This window comes from Polypterus senegalus, chromosome 1 (genome assembly GCF_016835505.1).
Source record: "Polypterus senegalus isolate Bchr_013 chromosome 1, ASM1683550v1, whole genome shotgun sequence".
In the NCBI taxonomy this organism is placed as follows: domain Eukaryota; kingdom Metazoa; phylum Chordata; class Cladistia; order Polypteriformes; family Polypteridae; genus Polypterus; species Polypterus senegalus.
In genome coordinates, this window is record NC_053154.1 from 202,301,316 (window position 1) to 202,316,411 (window position 15,096).

At 38.2% G+C, this 15,096-nt stretch overlaps 1 protein-coding gene across 3 annotated transcripts in view; it reads right to left on the reverse strand.

Annotated features, from left to right (window-relative positions):
• Positions 1–15,096, reverse strand: part of LOC120538020 (aryl hydrocarbon receptor nuclear translocator-like) — a 139,201-nt gene that overhangs the window by 48,240 nt on the left and 75,865 nt on the right. For all 3 annotated transcript variants that reach the window (XM_039767402.1, XM_039767391.1, XM_039767382.1), the window contains exon 13: positions 1,699–1,850. In XM_039767402.1, coding sequence (XP_039623336.1) covers positions 1,699–1,850 — 152 coding nt within the window. The remainder of the gene's footprint in view (positions 1–1,698; positions 1,851–15,096) is intronic.

Here is a 15,096-nt window from a genome sequence, read left to right on the forward strand (position 1 = left end):
TAAAAGACCCGCAAGACAAAAGAGTCTTGCCATGGAGCATCTCGCGGGGACTGTAAACATGAGACTTGGTGCCAAGAGACTGTGCCAGGGCCGTCTCGCGGGGACATGGAACATGAGATTCTTGTAAGACACACCCTACTTACAACAGATATCATATAAGAGCACATGCATCAAAAAACAGTCAGTCATGTAAAAGCACATAGTGCACACACATCCTATGCTCTCAACACATATAAAGTGTATAAGGACAATATGGAGAATAGTCACCCAAAGGCATTGGAGAGAAAAAAAGGCAGATAAGAGATTATGAAACCAGTAAAATTCGAAAGTATTGCAGCGTCTCAGCCAGGTGGCGGCCTTTTTGGTTTTAAGTGACTGTTCGGTCCGATTGAGGGAGGGCAGAGTACAGCACGGAAGACTGATAGCGGGGTATTGATTGATGCGGTAAGGGGGGCGAGACGCGGGGGATGAAGGATTGGAGAGGGTGCTGGAAAGTTGTCTTTGGGGTTACGAAGTCAGCGATTGTTCAAGTAAAACTTTTGTGACACTTTATCATGTCAGTCGCTACAGTATCAAAGAAAAGATAGATCGCATTACCGCAAAACAAAAGGTGATCAATTATCAGAGCCAGATGTAATTGAAAAAAGAGCAGGACAAATTTAGGTCAGAAATAAAAGGCAAAGAGTAGAGTCTTTTTGCATTCGCATCATTCTTATGCACAAAACGTGGATTTACACAATAATGGACCATAATATGCCATTCGTATTAAAATGTTTACAATTTACTGCGTGAGAATAGCTTTTGTTATGACAATCAATAAATCACAGGGACAAACATTAGAAAAAGTCTGATTATTTATTAGAAAAACAAACAATATTCACTCAAGGGCAGTTATACGTTGCATTGTCAGAATGCGTCTCCAAAAAATATTGCATTTAATGAAGCTTTAAAGTAAAACTTCAAATAATGAAATTGAAACAATTCCAAAGGAAAAAAAAATTGAAATTGTATATCCAATCAAACACAGGGGTTGGTGAGTGAAGCGAGCAGGGGGCAAAGCCCCCTAGTATTACTAAAACATGAAAAACCTTTGTTTTAACGATGTGTTTACACAGATTTTTATAGACACAAAACACACGATATTTATTTATTCCAAATAACGATCTATTATTTCCCGTCTAAAACTCCAGCACTTCACTCCAAGATAATCAAGGCTTGAGCTGGGAGAACTACTTGCCCTTTCTGCGGTGGCGAGGGGAATGGTACAGCAGGCCGCTTGTGCTGATCGACATAATTACAAGACAAAAGATGTTGACGGAAAGGTGCGAAGGGATTTAAGGTGGGCTGCATTTACAAGTTTTTTCAAAGGCTTTGGTAATTATACTGTTAATCAAAAATATTTCATGCTTTCATTCCTTAAAAACAAAAATAAACTAATCTCAGGATGATGTGATTTTTATTTACACTTTGCAGAATTATATGTAGAAATCAGTGTGAAGCACTATAGAACATAAATATAATCGTACCATTTAAAAGACATATGTATTTTATTTGTACAGTTTACTGGTTGAACTGCATTTACAATAAACATCATTTATACTTCATTTCATAATAACTAAGAAAGATACCATTATGCTTATGTAAAAATGAAATGGGGGATTGATATAGTACTAAGAAGAAACATTTTATAGTACTCACTTAACATTGGAATTTGTGCATATTATATACTCAATCTCCTCAGAGAATGGGTTCTGAAAGGTGAAAGAACTAGTCCTTATCCAAATCCAATCCTGGTTCTTTGCCCGAAACCGAAACATCACAGATAGTACTTGACCTTTTAGTTTCATCACCTACAATAAAGAAGTGAAACATGTTAACAGTGTTATAAGGAAATGAACAAATACACATAGAATATTTTATATCTTCCTCTTTTACTTAAATAATTTGGGTAATAATGCTGTCTTACAATTGCCATCTGGTAGGTGCGGGTTTTTTGTGGCCAAAATAGAGCTTCACTTTATAATAAAGACTATCACAGCCAAAGGCTTAATTCTGGGGATGGTAAAATTTTTACATTTAAGGTCAATAATGCCTCTGACCAAATTACATGCAGTATTTCTTTTCAAGTTTCCAAATCAGATGCCATCATTCCATTTAACCCTGCATAACTTAAAAAGGAAGTACACTTCCTAAATCATGCTGCCTCATTTAGCAGTTTGGAAAAATGTGAAGCCATGTGTTATTTTAGCTAACGTGTGAAGAATTTAAAGTACTAGAATATCATCACTAGGGGATGCAAACATTTTATTTGAAAGTAAATGGAATGAAATAAAAATTTACCATAGGTTGTTCATAATTATTTATTTACTAGCCAACCCGCGGCGTACCATACGCTGCATAATCATCAGGCCGGTTTTTTAATGATTTTTAAGCACAGGGAGAAAATTAACATTTGAAAAATCGGGAATGTAGTAAATCAGCAAGAAAAGCAACATTGTAATAATGCACGGAATGAACAAACACAATCGTCCGTGACTGAAAACTGGCAGTCCGTCCTCGCGCCTTCTCCTGCCAGACAGATATATGGGGGTGCAAGGCGAGGAGTGTAGAATGGGAGGAGAGGAGAAGGACGTCCATTCAGCTCTGTCCGTCATGCGGTAGTAGCGAGGTGGGAGGGGGGTGTGAACAAAGTGCAGGAGCATCTAAGAAGACGCATGTTTGCCGCGGATGCGAATTGCTGTATGTAGCGTGTAAAAACAGTTTGCTATGGTGCATGTGGTCGTGCGTTGTAACTGTAAACTCGGTTTTTAAAGACTGCTTACTTTATTGTGTTTTAACCTCAGTTGTAAAGGAATGTTTTAAGGACCCCTTGGTTTTGGCTGCTTTTCTATATATAATCCACTAAGATACCCGACCACGGTAGGAGGGGGGTGTGCACAAAGGGTAGTGACGTAATGAGTGGGAGCGTATGAGTCACACTTAGTGGGAATTCCACGTCTTGCAGCCCGAATGGGGTTCAACGGTTTACCCACGCCTCTCTGCACTGGGTAGACACACGGTCAATCTCATGCATAATTATTTATTGAATGCTAAACACTTGTGGACAGACACGGATGTCTAAAACGGGTTGGTGAGAGAATACAACAGTAAGTGAATGAAAAGATGGAACTCTGGAGAGAGCAAAAAACAACACAATAGTGAACCCGCGGCATAACAAACGCCGCGTGGCTGAGACGTGCATGTGGACTCTTACCACAGACGAAAGGGACTAACTGGGTGGTCAGTGAGTTTTTGCGTCCGGGCAAATGGGCAGTCAGTGTGAATGCCTAGACAGCGAGGGTAGACACCGGCCGGTGAAAAAGGAGTGTTGGTGGGCAGGAAAACGTCTTCAGTGTTCCTACAGGAGCATCTACACATACATACATACATACATACATACATATACATACATACATATACATATACATATATATATATATATATATATATACATACAAAACATGGAACCATGTGTGAAAAACTATTTGCCCCCTTCCTGATTTCTTAATCTTTTGCATGTTTGTCACACAAAATGTTTCTGATCATCAAACACATTTAACCATTAGTCAAATATAACACAAATAAACACAAAATGCAGTTTTTAAATGATGGTTTTTATTATTTAGGGAGAAAAAAAATCCAAACCTACATGGCCCTGTGTGAAAAAGTAATTGCTTCTTGAACCTAATAACCGGTTGGGCCACCCTTAGCAGCAATAACTGCAATCAAGTGTTTGCGATAACTTGCAGTGAGTCTTTTACAGCGCTGTGGAGGAATTTTGGCCCACTCATCTTTGCAGAATTGTTGTAATTCAGCTTTATTTCAGGGTTTTCTAGCATGAACCGCCTTTTTAAGGTCATGCCAAAGCGTCTCAATTGGATTCAGGTCAGGACTTTGACTAGGCCACTCCAAAGTCTTCATTTTGTTCTTCTTCAGCCATTCAGAGATGGATTTGCTGGTGTGTTCTGGGTCATTGTCCTGTTGCAGCACCCAAGATACTTCAGCTTGAGTTGACGAACAGATGGCCGGACATTCTCCTTCAGGATTTTTTGGTAGACAGTAGAATTCATGGTTCCATCTATCACAGCAAGCCTTTCAGGTCCTGAAGCAGCAAAACAACCCCAGACCATCACACTACCACCACCATATTTTACTGTTGGTATGATGTTCTTTTTCTGAAATGCTGTGTTCCTTTTACGCCAGATGTAACAAGACATTTGCCTTCCAAAAAGTTCAACTTTTGTCTCATCAGTCCACAAGGTATTTTCCCCAAAAGTCTTGGCAATCATTGAGATGTTTCTTAGCAAAATTGAGACGAGCCCTAATGTTCTTTTTGCTTAACAGTGGTTTGCGTCTTGGAAATCTGCCATGCAGGCCGTTTTGCCCAGTCTCTTTCTTATGGTGGAGTCGTGAACACTGACCTTAATTGAGGCAAGTGAGGCCTGCAGTTCTTTAGACGTTGTCCTGGGGTCTTTTGTGACCTCTCGGATGAGTCGCCTCTGCGCTCTTAGGGGAATTTTGGTCGGCCAGCCACTCCTGGGAAGGTTCACCGCTGTTCCATGTTTTTGCCATTTGTGGATAATGGCTCTCACTGTGGTTCGCTGGAGTCCCAAAGCTTTAGAAATGGCTTTATAACCTTTACCAGACTGATAGATCTCAATTACTTCTGTTCTCATTTGTTCCTGAATTTCTTTGGATCTTGGCATGATGTCTAGCTTTTGAGGTGCTTTTGGTCTACTTCTCTGTGTCAGGCAGCTCCTATTTAAGTGATTTCTTGATTGAAACAGGTGTGGCAGTAATTAGGCCTGGGGGTGGCTACGGAAATTGAACTCGGGTGTGATACACCACAGTTAGGTTATTTTTTAACAAGGGGGCAATTACTTTTTCACACAGGGCCATGTAGGTTTGGATTTTTTCTCCCTAAATAATAAAAACCATCATTTAAAAACTGCATTTTGTGTTTACTTGTGTTATATTTGACTAATGGTTAAATGTGTTTGATGATCAGAAACATTTTGTGTGACAAACATGCAAAACAATAAGAAATCAGGAAGGGGCAAATAGTTTTTCACACCACTGTATTTTGCTGCATTTCATCTTAAAAAATGATATTGTCATCATATGTAAATATGCACTTTATAAAGTGATGCGGGTTGTGCAATATTTTAATTGTATCGCAAGTTTACAGTGAGGCGATTGTACTTGTAAGTACAAATAGTTCTATAAGGAGCACTTGATGGATTGATTGAGTGCGTTTATAGTTCTTGAAATGAAATTGTTTCTGATCAGTGAGGTCCGTACAGGAAAGGCTCTGAAGCATTTGTCGGATGAGAGCAGTTCAAATAGCAAATAATAAATCAGGAAGGGGGCAAATAGTTTTTCACACCACTGTATATACATATACATACATATACACATATACTGTACATATATACATATAAATATATACACATATACATACATATATACACATATACATATTTTGTATATTTATACAAAAAAACTGAGAAATCACATGTACATAAGTATTCACAGCCTCAATACTTTGTCGATGCACCTTTGGCAGCAATTACAGGTACAGCCTCAAGTCTTTTTGAATATAATGCCACAAGCAAGCTTGGCACACCTATCCTTGGCCAGTTTCGCCCATTCCTCTTTGCAGCACCTCTCAAGCTCCATCAGGTTGGATGGGAAGCATCGGTGCACAGCCATTTTAAGATCTCTCCAGAGATGTTCAACTGGATTCAAGTCTGGCTCTGGCTGGACCACTCAAGGACATTCACAGAGTTGTCCTGAAGCCACTCCTTTGATAAATTAATAAATACATTTTTTTTTTTTTTTATCAAGCACATCTATCTCATTTAAAATTGTCAAAAAATGTTTCCAGGGCAAGATCCAACCTGTGAATGTTGCAATCGAGCTCCCGCTTCACCACATCACATGTTTCTGGTGTGTACCAAAAGGACAAACAAATTAACTGCCTTTATTTTGCTATTAATATGTAAACGTATCTTGTTCAACTAGAAGAATCCTAACCCACCTCTGTTAAGTCAGTGGGTAACTGATGTTATATACTTCAAAGAAAAATTCCGTTACAACGAACTGCCAGGGACCTAAAAAATATTTCGTAGTGATGAGATTCTGTATTTGTTGCTATAGTGCTTTCTTTAACTTGCGTCCAGGCGTTTGCAATCATTACAATAGCTTGTTTCACATTGATTTTAATCTTTTCCTGTCTACAAGTTATGCTGACAAGAATTTTTCTCAGCATTTCCTTGCGATAATACACTTTCAGGGTGCGAATGATGCCCAGACCCAATGGCTGAAGCACTGCTGTGCAATTGGGTGGGAGGAATTCAATGCAAACATTATCTAAATGTGGACGCATATTGAACTATTTTGGGAGCCAGTTCATCTATACACTTGGAAGGTACACAGCAGATATATTTATAAAATGACAATTCCAGAATAGAATACTAAAATGTAAAGGGGCTTTTTCAGATTCAGAGAAAGTCTTTGACAGTACTCTGAGAGGTTATTTTGATGGGATTTTTCATGGGGTAGTTAAAAGTGTATCTGGTAGTATTTGCAGCTTTCAGCTCAAAATGGCAGGTTATCAAATGTCAAGCCTAACTCCACTCAATTTCATTATTGTACAGAATGGAGTCAGAAGTAAACTGCCTTGGAACATTCTATACACAGACCGAATTACTGGCACAAAAACTCTCTGAACTACAGCAAAACTCTTGGGAGAGAAATTGTTTCAACCCTAATATATTAAGAACACTGAAAAAAATGGCCTGTGCACCAGAAAAGGAACAGATTAAGGTAACAGATCGTGGGAATGTTGGGAGCATGCTGACACACTCTGATCACTGCTTTCTAGAGAATTTTAGATTTACCTTTTGTTTTCACAAAAAAAACTGAGTAGGAGCCCTGTTTTGCTGTTGATTATACAATATTCTGTTTTTTGTGTGGGCAGCTTCCTTTTTTGAGATGGCTTAGACTTTACAGCTTCAGAATAACCCCAACTTACCAGAGAATCTGCACAGCAGCTGATTATCTAGGTTTCTTTCATCTCATCGCACTCAAGTGTCTGTCTGCACTTTTGGAGTTGGCATTTGATTATATGTACTTAGGTGGAAAGTGTGTGAAGAGATCACTTTTAGAAGAAAGCCTGATGCCTAGACTTTTGCTTGAGGTGAACCATCATTGTAGGTAGAATACCCAGTGGGGGCTGGGCAGTCTCATGGCCTTAGACCCTGTGCAGATTGTTTTTTCCTCCAGCCCTCTGGAGTGTGTGTTTATTTTGGTTTGTTTTTTTCTGTCTTCCTGGCCATCGGACCTTACTTTATTCTTTGTTACTTAGTATTGCCTAATCTTATTTTAATTAATTTTCTTTCTTCATCATTTGTATGAAAACAAGCTATATAAATAAATGCTGATCATCTTCTTGACTTTCCCTTTCACAGGATATTTTGTTATGCTTTTATATTCAACTATTATCTTTAATCTTTTAGAATGGGAAAGAGCTCTTCCTTATCTCAGGAAAAATACTTTGTCAGCTTGAGAAACACTGTATACACCAGTACTGTACATTCATTGGGATTGGGACATAGAACATCTATTTACTGCAACTTTTTGTTATATCCCGTGTAGTGGAAACATGGTCCCAACCTACACTCTGGACATCTGATGGTTAATGAGCCAAACATGATCAACAGAGGGAAGAAACACAGACCAAAATTGAAGAGTGAAAGGTACAAGTTCATTTACAAAAGTGCTGTACCACAAAAACACAGTAGTGTTAGGCGGGCTTTGTTTCACAGTCCTTCAGCACTGACAGTATTTTAAAAGGTAAATGAAAACAAAAAGGACAAAAAAAAAAAAAAAGAAAAAATGGTGTATTTATAACAAAAACAGTGCATTCCTACAAAAACCATACACGCACAATCCAAAAATGAAAGTGGTCTTCCGATTTTTTTTTTATCCCTAGCACAGAAAGTTTAAAAAAAAAAATGCACAAGAAAAAAAATCAAGTGCATACATATACAAAAACAAAAAACAATCTTAAAAGAAAAACTATCCCATTACCAAATAAGTATATATACCTCCATGAAAATTATCACTCTGAGATATACATGTACAAATAAATATTTACAAAGCCATCAAATAACACAACTGCTCTTTCAATAGCTCAGCAGTGCTTAACCTTACCTCGCCTTTAAGTCCACTGATGACCCTGGTTTGCTGTCAACTCCTTAAATATAACTGGCAAGATTATTCAGCCAGTCTACCACCCCTATCTACGGCATGCACCTATCCAGGCAGATGTTGTCACATTCACGTCACACGCCGCAACACACCCCTAGCAACTTTCTATTTAAAATTGAACTCCTTTCACGTGTGTAAGCTCCTCCTGGATGGTCAACAGGTATGGTGAGCTAAACCACACCAGTTGCTGGCTCAACGCCTCATACGGGATCCCCATCTCTAACTCAACCTCGGATGCAAAAGCAAATCCCGGCTTTTCCTTCCAGACGCTGTGCCTTAAACCACCTGCGAGGACATCGGCATGTAAAACTGGACACTAGGGGTGGGCGGTATGACCAAAATTCTATATCACGGTATTTTTCTAAATTATCCCGGTTTCACGGTATTCAACGATATTTTTTTCCCCATGCATGAGTGGATGTTAACCACATTTTCCACTGCAATTACTGGCTAAGAATAACCTATTCCACTGTCAAGAGTATTGTACATTGTACAAAAAAAAAAACATTTTAATGTGCACACAAGTATTAATACAGTTTTGCATTGCCCCATAAAGTGATAGTTTTCAAGGGGGTGGCACTAATGGAGAAGGTATCACATTGCATGACAGATGCAGTCAAAATATAGAACCTTTTTATTGAACAAATTTTGCAAAAACAAACTAATTTTGACAACATATTTTCAACCATACAAAGAGGCATTTAGACTTAGTAAAATATCCTCTAGTGCTTGTCAAAAATTGTATTGCACCGAATATGTCTTAGAAAAGGAATAAATAGTAAATATTTTTTGTAAACGAACTACACTTTCTGTTAATGTTAACAATCTCTGTCCACTGACACGTTAAAGTGACTTTTTAAACAACTTTATCATCATTAAACTGCATAATATTTAAACTAATAAATAATAACAATAAAATAAATAGTATTATTACTGATAGTTGCACTATTACTTCAAGACTTCAAGCCCAGGTGGATTACAGAGTATTCACCAAATTAAAATAAAATAAAACAAGTGCAACTTGGTGATGACATCTTTAGCAACTGAACCATCATTTAGGCAAACTGCATTAATATGGACCTTGCTTCAAGCTAAACTATACTGGGAAGAAAAAAACAAACTATATGTCGAGAACAAAGTCAACATTTCCACTTTATTCCCATAGTTTACTTCATAATTAAAGTAGAATGTCGTAAACTAAACTTTTTCCTAAAATCAATGTTTAATCAATTACTTAATTTACCCCGTCATAAATTAATGCAGCACATTAAATGCTTTGTGTTACATTCCCCGACCCAGTGGTTAATCACTACGCTTCTTAAACTGACTTCCTCCGCACTAAGAGAAGACAGCAATCACCATGCAGAAACCATTCACTTCATGATATTACTGCTTTCAGAAAATTTAGAATGCCAAGATAAATACTTGATACCATTTTCATGATGAAATGCATTAAAGCAGGTATTACACATGCACGGTAGTGAGGTGGTAGTGCTGCTCCCTTGCAGTAAGGGGTCCCCAGGTGTATGTTCAGTGTAGAGAACTTTATGGCAGGAGTGACGAGGCTCCAAAAAACTGGATGTATGAATAGCTATCACACAGGTTTAACTTAAATATTGTGCAAATGTTGGGTTTCTGATCTGCTGGTCAGAGACCAAACACAGAATTCAATGCATGTTCTTCTGAGCGGGCTATCTTTATTGCATGCATGCTGTCTTTATCTGGCGTACCAAAACCCCAGTTCCTTTTTCCTTCCTTCCTTATTCTTTCACCACATAACCAATCACCACACGATAAACGTCTTTGTGAAATTAAAACGAGTTATAAACTTAGCCCATGGAGTGTTCAGAACTTTAAAAATATCTTCGTTATACATGTTTAATTATGCCATCCATTCAGAGTTGCGCCCATCTCTGAACGAGTCGCCAGCACATAGCAGGGACAATATAGCACAGCAAAACCCCACATCCTACATGACTTTGAACAGAAACTGAAGCACGCTGAGTAAACCAACCAGAAAAACATGCCCCCATATGATTAATGGATGCTTTAATGAAGGGTATAGGTTTATGGGGCATTGGGACTCCTTTTGGAACAGATGGGACCTGTTCCGCCGTGACGGGTTACATCTGAACCGGAGGGGCACCAATGTATTGGGGAGGCGTATGTGTAGGCTAGTCGAGGATTGTTTAAACTAGGGAATGGGGGGGCAGGGAGTTTAGGACAGGCCAGATTTAGATCTATACATGGAAGAACAAACAATGGTGTAGAAATAAAAATGCATAGTAATGTAAATTTTAAGCAAACACGTAAAGATAGAAGGATTAACACATTAAAAATAGCTTGCCTTAATGCTAGAAGTATCAAAAATAAGGTAAGTGAGTTGGAGTTGTATGTAGCAGAGCACAATTATGATATTATAGCAATAACGGAAACCTGGCTAAATAACAAAGATGGGGATGAGTGTAACATAGAGGGATACACATTTTTTAGGAAGGATAGACAGAACAGAAAAGGAGGTGGGGTTGCTGTTTATGCCAAACAGGAATTAAATGTAAGTCATCTTCAGTTGGATGATGAGCCCCATCTTAGTGAGGACATGTGGCTTCGCCTGGAAAATATTAGGGAAAAAGGTCTCATTTTAGGAGTGTGTTATAGACCACCCAATTCAGACAGTAATTTCAACACACATCTTTTTAGTAATATCAAAAAGGCAAGTTTACAGGGGGATATTATAGTCATGGGGGACTTTAATTATCCAAATATTAACTGGGATAACCTTACAGATGGAGGAGCACAAGAGCAGGAGTTTTAGAAGTAATCGCGACTGTTTTTAACACAGCATGTTAAAGCACCAACAAGGGGTGAAGCCTATCTGGATTTAGTATTCTGTAATAATCAGGATAGAATTGAGGGTGTAGAGGTGATTGAACCACTAGGGTCAAGTGACCATAATGTAATACAATTCTCAGTATTTTGTAAGAGTACAGATGCAAAGACTAAAATTGTTAAGTTGAACTTTAGTAGGGCTAATTTTGAGCAGATGCACAAAGTCTAAGTAGGATAGACTGGGATAAGCTTTTAAATGTGGAGACAGTCGAGGAGCAGTGGAACAGGTTTAAAAATGTTTTACATGTAATGCAGGACAGATACATACCTAAATTTGGAAGTAATAGGAAACTAAAAAAATCTCCACGATGGATTAATAAAGATTTAAAAAGAAGTTGCAAAGGAAAAACTGCTGTATAAGGCATATAAGACTAATGACTGCAAAGAGAACCGTAGCGTATGAGAAAATGAGGGCAACCATTAAGAAGGATATCAGAGAGGCTAAAAGACAGTTGGAGAGGAATATAGCAGATAAGGCGAAAGAAGACCCCAAGAGATTCTTTCAGTATTTTAGTAGTAAAAGAACAGTTAAGGAGGAGGTCAAGTTCATCAGGAATAGTAAAGGGAATTAAAAGATACAGACAATGAAATAGCAGATGCCCTAAACTTACATTTTTCTGAGGTGTTTACAAGTGAGCAAGTGGATAACCTGCCAGAGGTAAACACAACTACTAAGGAGGTACTGAGGGATTTGGAAATTGTAGAGGGAGAAGTGCTGCTCAGATTAAATAAGATGAAATCAAACAAATCACCAGGCCCAGATAATATTTATCCTCGTGTTCTTAAGGAGGCTAGTGAGTACATATATAAACCCTTGACACACATTTTTAGGAAGTCACTGTGCACTGGAGAGATTCCAAAGGACTGGAAAATGGCAAATATCATCCCATTATATAAAAAGGGTGACAGGGCAGATCCAAGCAACTATAGGCCAGTAAGCTTAACAAGCATCACAGGAAAATTAATGGAAGGAATTATTAAGGATAAGATTGAGCAACACATGACAAGGACAGGAGTTATTCTGAACAGTCAGCATGGGTTCAGAAGGGGAGGTCGTGTTTTACTAACATGTTGGAATTCTATGAGGAGGCAACAAAAGGATACGATCAAAGTGGAGCTTATGATATTATTTATCTGGACTTTCAGAAAGCATTTGATAAGGTGCCACATGAGAGGTTGGGCATCAAGTTAAAAGAAGTGGGAATTCAGGGTGATGTTTTTAGATGGGTGCAGAATTGGCTCAGACACAGGAAGCAGAGGGTGATGGTGCGAGGAACCTCATCAGAACTGGCGATGTTAAGAGTGGTGTTCCACAGGGGTCAGTGCTAGGGCGCTGCTATTTTTAATATATATAAATGATTTAGATAGGAATATAAGTAACAAGCTGGTTAAGTTTGCAGATGATACCAAGATAGGTGGATTAGCAGATAATTTGGAATCCGTTATATCATTACAGAAGGACTTGGATAGCATACAGGCTTGGGCAGATTTGTGGCAGATGAAATTTAATGTCAGTAAATGTAAAGTATTACACATAGGAAGTAAAAATATTAGGTTTGAATACACAATGGGCGGTCGAAAAATCGAGAGTACACCTTATGAGAAGGATTTAGGAGTCATAGTGGACTCCAAGCTATCAACTTCCAAACAGTGTTCAGAAGCCATTAAGAAGGCTAACAGAATGTTAGGTTATATAGCACGATCTGTGGAGTACAAGTCCAAGGAGGTTATGCTCAACCTTTATAATGCACTGGTGAGGCCTCATCTTGAGTACTGTGTGCAGTTTTGGTCTCCAGGCTACAAAAAGGACATAGCAGCACTAGAAAAGGTCCAGAGAAGAGCGACTAGGCTGATTCCAGGTCTACAGGGGTTGAATTATGAGGAAAGATTAAAAGAGCTGGGCCTTTACAGTTTAAGCAAAAGAAGATTAAGAGGTGACATGATTGAAGTGTTTAAAATTATGAAGGGAATTAGTACAGTGGATCGAGACTTGTATTTTAAAATGAGCTCATCAAGAACACGGGGACACAGTTGGAAACTTGTTAAGGGTAAATTTCGCACAAACATTAGGAAGTTTTTCTTTACACAAAGAACGATAGACACTTGGAATAAGTTACCAAGTAGTGTGGTAGACAGTAAGACGTTAGGGACTTTCAAAACTCGACTTGATGTTTTCTTGGAGGAAGCAAGTGGATAGGACTGGCGAGCTTTGTTGGGCTGAATGGCCTGTTCTCGTCTAGATTGTTCTAATTCTAATTCTAATGCATTTCACCATGAAAATTATATTAAGTATTTATCTTAGCATTCTAAATGTTCAGAGAGCAGGAAGATCATGAAGTGAATGTATTCTGTGCAGCGATCGCTGCCGGCGCCTCCTCTTAGTGCAAGAAGTAGTAAGTTTAAGAATCACTTAACACAAAGCAATTAATGTGCTATATAACTTATGACGGGGTTTGAGAAAATCTAGTAAATTAAATATTCATTTTACGATGAAGTTTAGTTTACGATGGTCTACTTTAATGACAAATTACGAGAATAAAGTCAACATGTCGTCACACTATTACACAGTACCCAGGTACATTACACTGTATTGAAAACAAATAAAACAAGTATAAACTTGGCTTATCCAGTAGTATAGAAACAGTATTTACACATCTGACCTTTTAAAACTAAAGTTATCTCCAGGCGACGCGACTCCTTTTTTTGGCAAAAGTTCTTCTGTTCATCATGTTCAACTTTACTTTTAGTTCAGTTTCGGAATGCTCTCTGCTCATTTTCACCGTGTGGCATACATAAGCTACCGCCCACTATTTGGTGGTGTGGCAATGAAAAAGAGCCCTAGTGCAACAAATCTGTGTTTAGCGGTGTAGCAGTGAAAAAGGTCCCCACTTGAACAGTTTCCACAAGTTCCGAACGTCGTTTAGGCAATTTAAACCGGTATTGCAGTATAAGAAAAATCCATATCATAAAAAAAATAAAAAACGGTTTTCGGTATGAACCGGTATACCGCCCAGCACTACTGAACACCTGTGGAGAAGCCGATACTGGCTATTTTATTGGCACCACATTTGCCCAGAACCGCCATGCCCTCACAGCGCGCACCTGTTGAGATGGCCCCACATTCCCATGGCAGCGGCTTTAATATGTAAACACTAAGTGTCATTCCGTTAATCAGGCATACTTTTATACTTTAAAACAATAACGTTTGATTTAGTATTACTCTTAACTCAAATTGGTAATGCATGGAGTCACACATTACCAAACCTTTCCATGGCTATCTGCATCATTCAGTACGTTCACATGTGAACAATCATTCATATGGATCTGATGATAGTTCCAAAGATGTTAGCCTCTACTGCAATTATCAGTGATTACTACCAACTTTACTCTTTTCTATGAACAGTAACTGAAGAGTAAACCACTACTTTTTAAATTATTTTAAAATCGAGACTACCACTGATTTTCTGTTTATGCAAAACTTACCATAATTACAGAGACATTCTTCTGAAGAATGAAATCGCTCCAGGGAACTATACATATTTTAAACTTGCACAGGCATCTGGTTAAGGAAAAGGATTTATTTTGTAAACAGAATTTTAATGTCAGTATTTCACCTTTTTTGAATCAGCTACCACTTGAATGTCTGGCATTAAAGTGCCACAGCTCACAGCCACTAATCCTTCTACTTATTTAGTATCCCTCTACATTCTGGTCTTCATTTTTAGAAGCCTTATTGAATTTGCTCAGCTTTGCATGTCTTATCTTTACAAAATACCTTAGGCGACTTATTCACATTGACACTCCAAGATGCTTACTTGTTTCAGAATTTCTAAAAACACACTGACTGCTTTCCATTAACTCAGCATATAACCAACCTACTTTTAAATAAGGGCA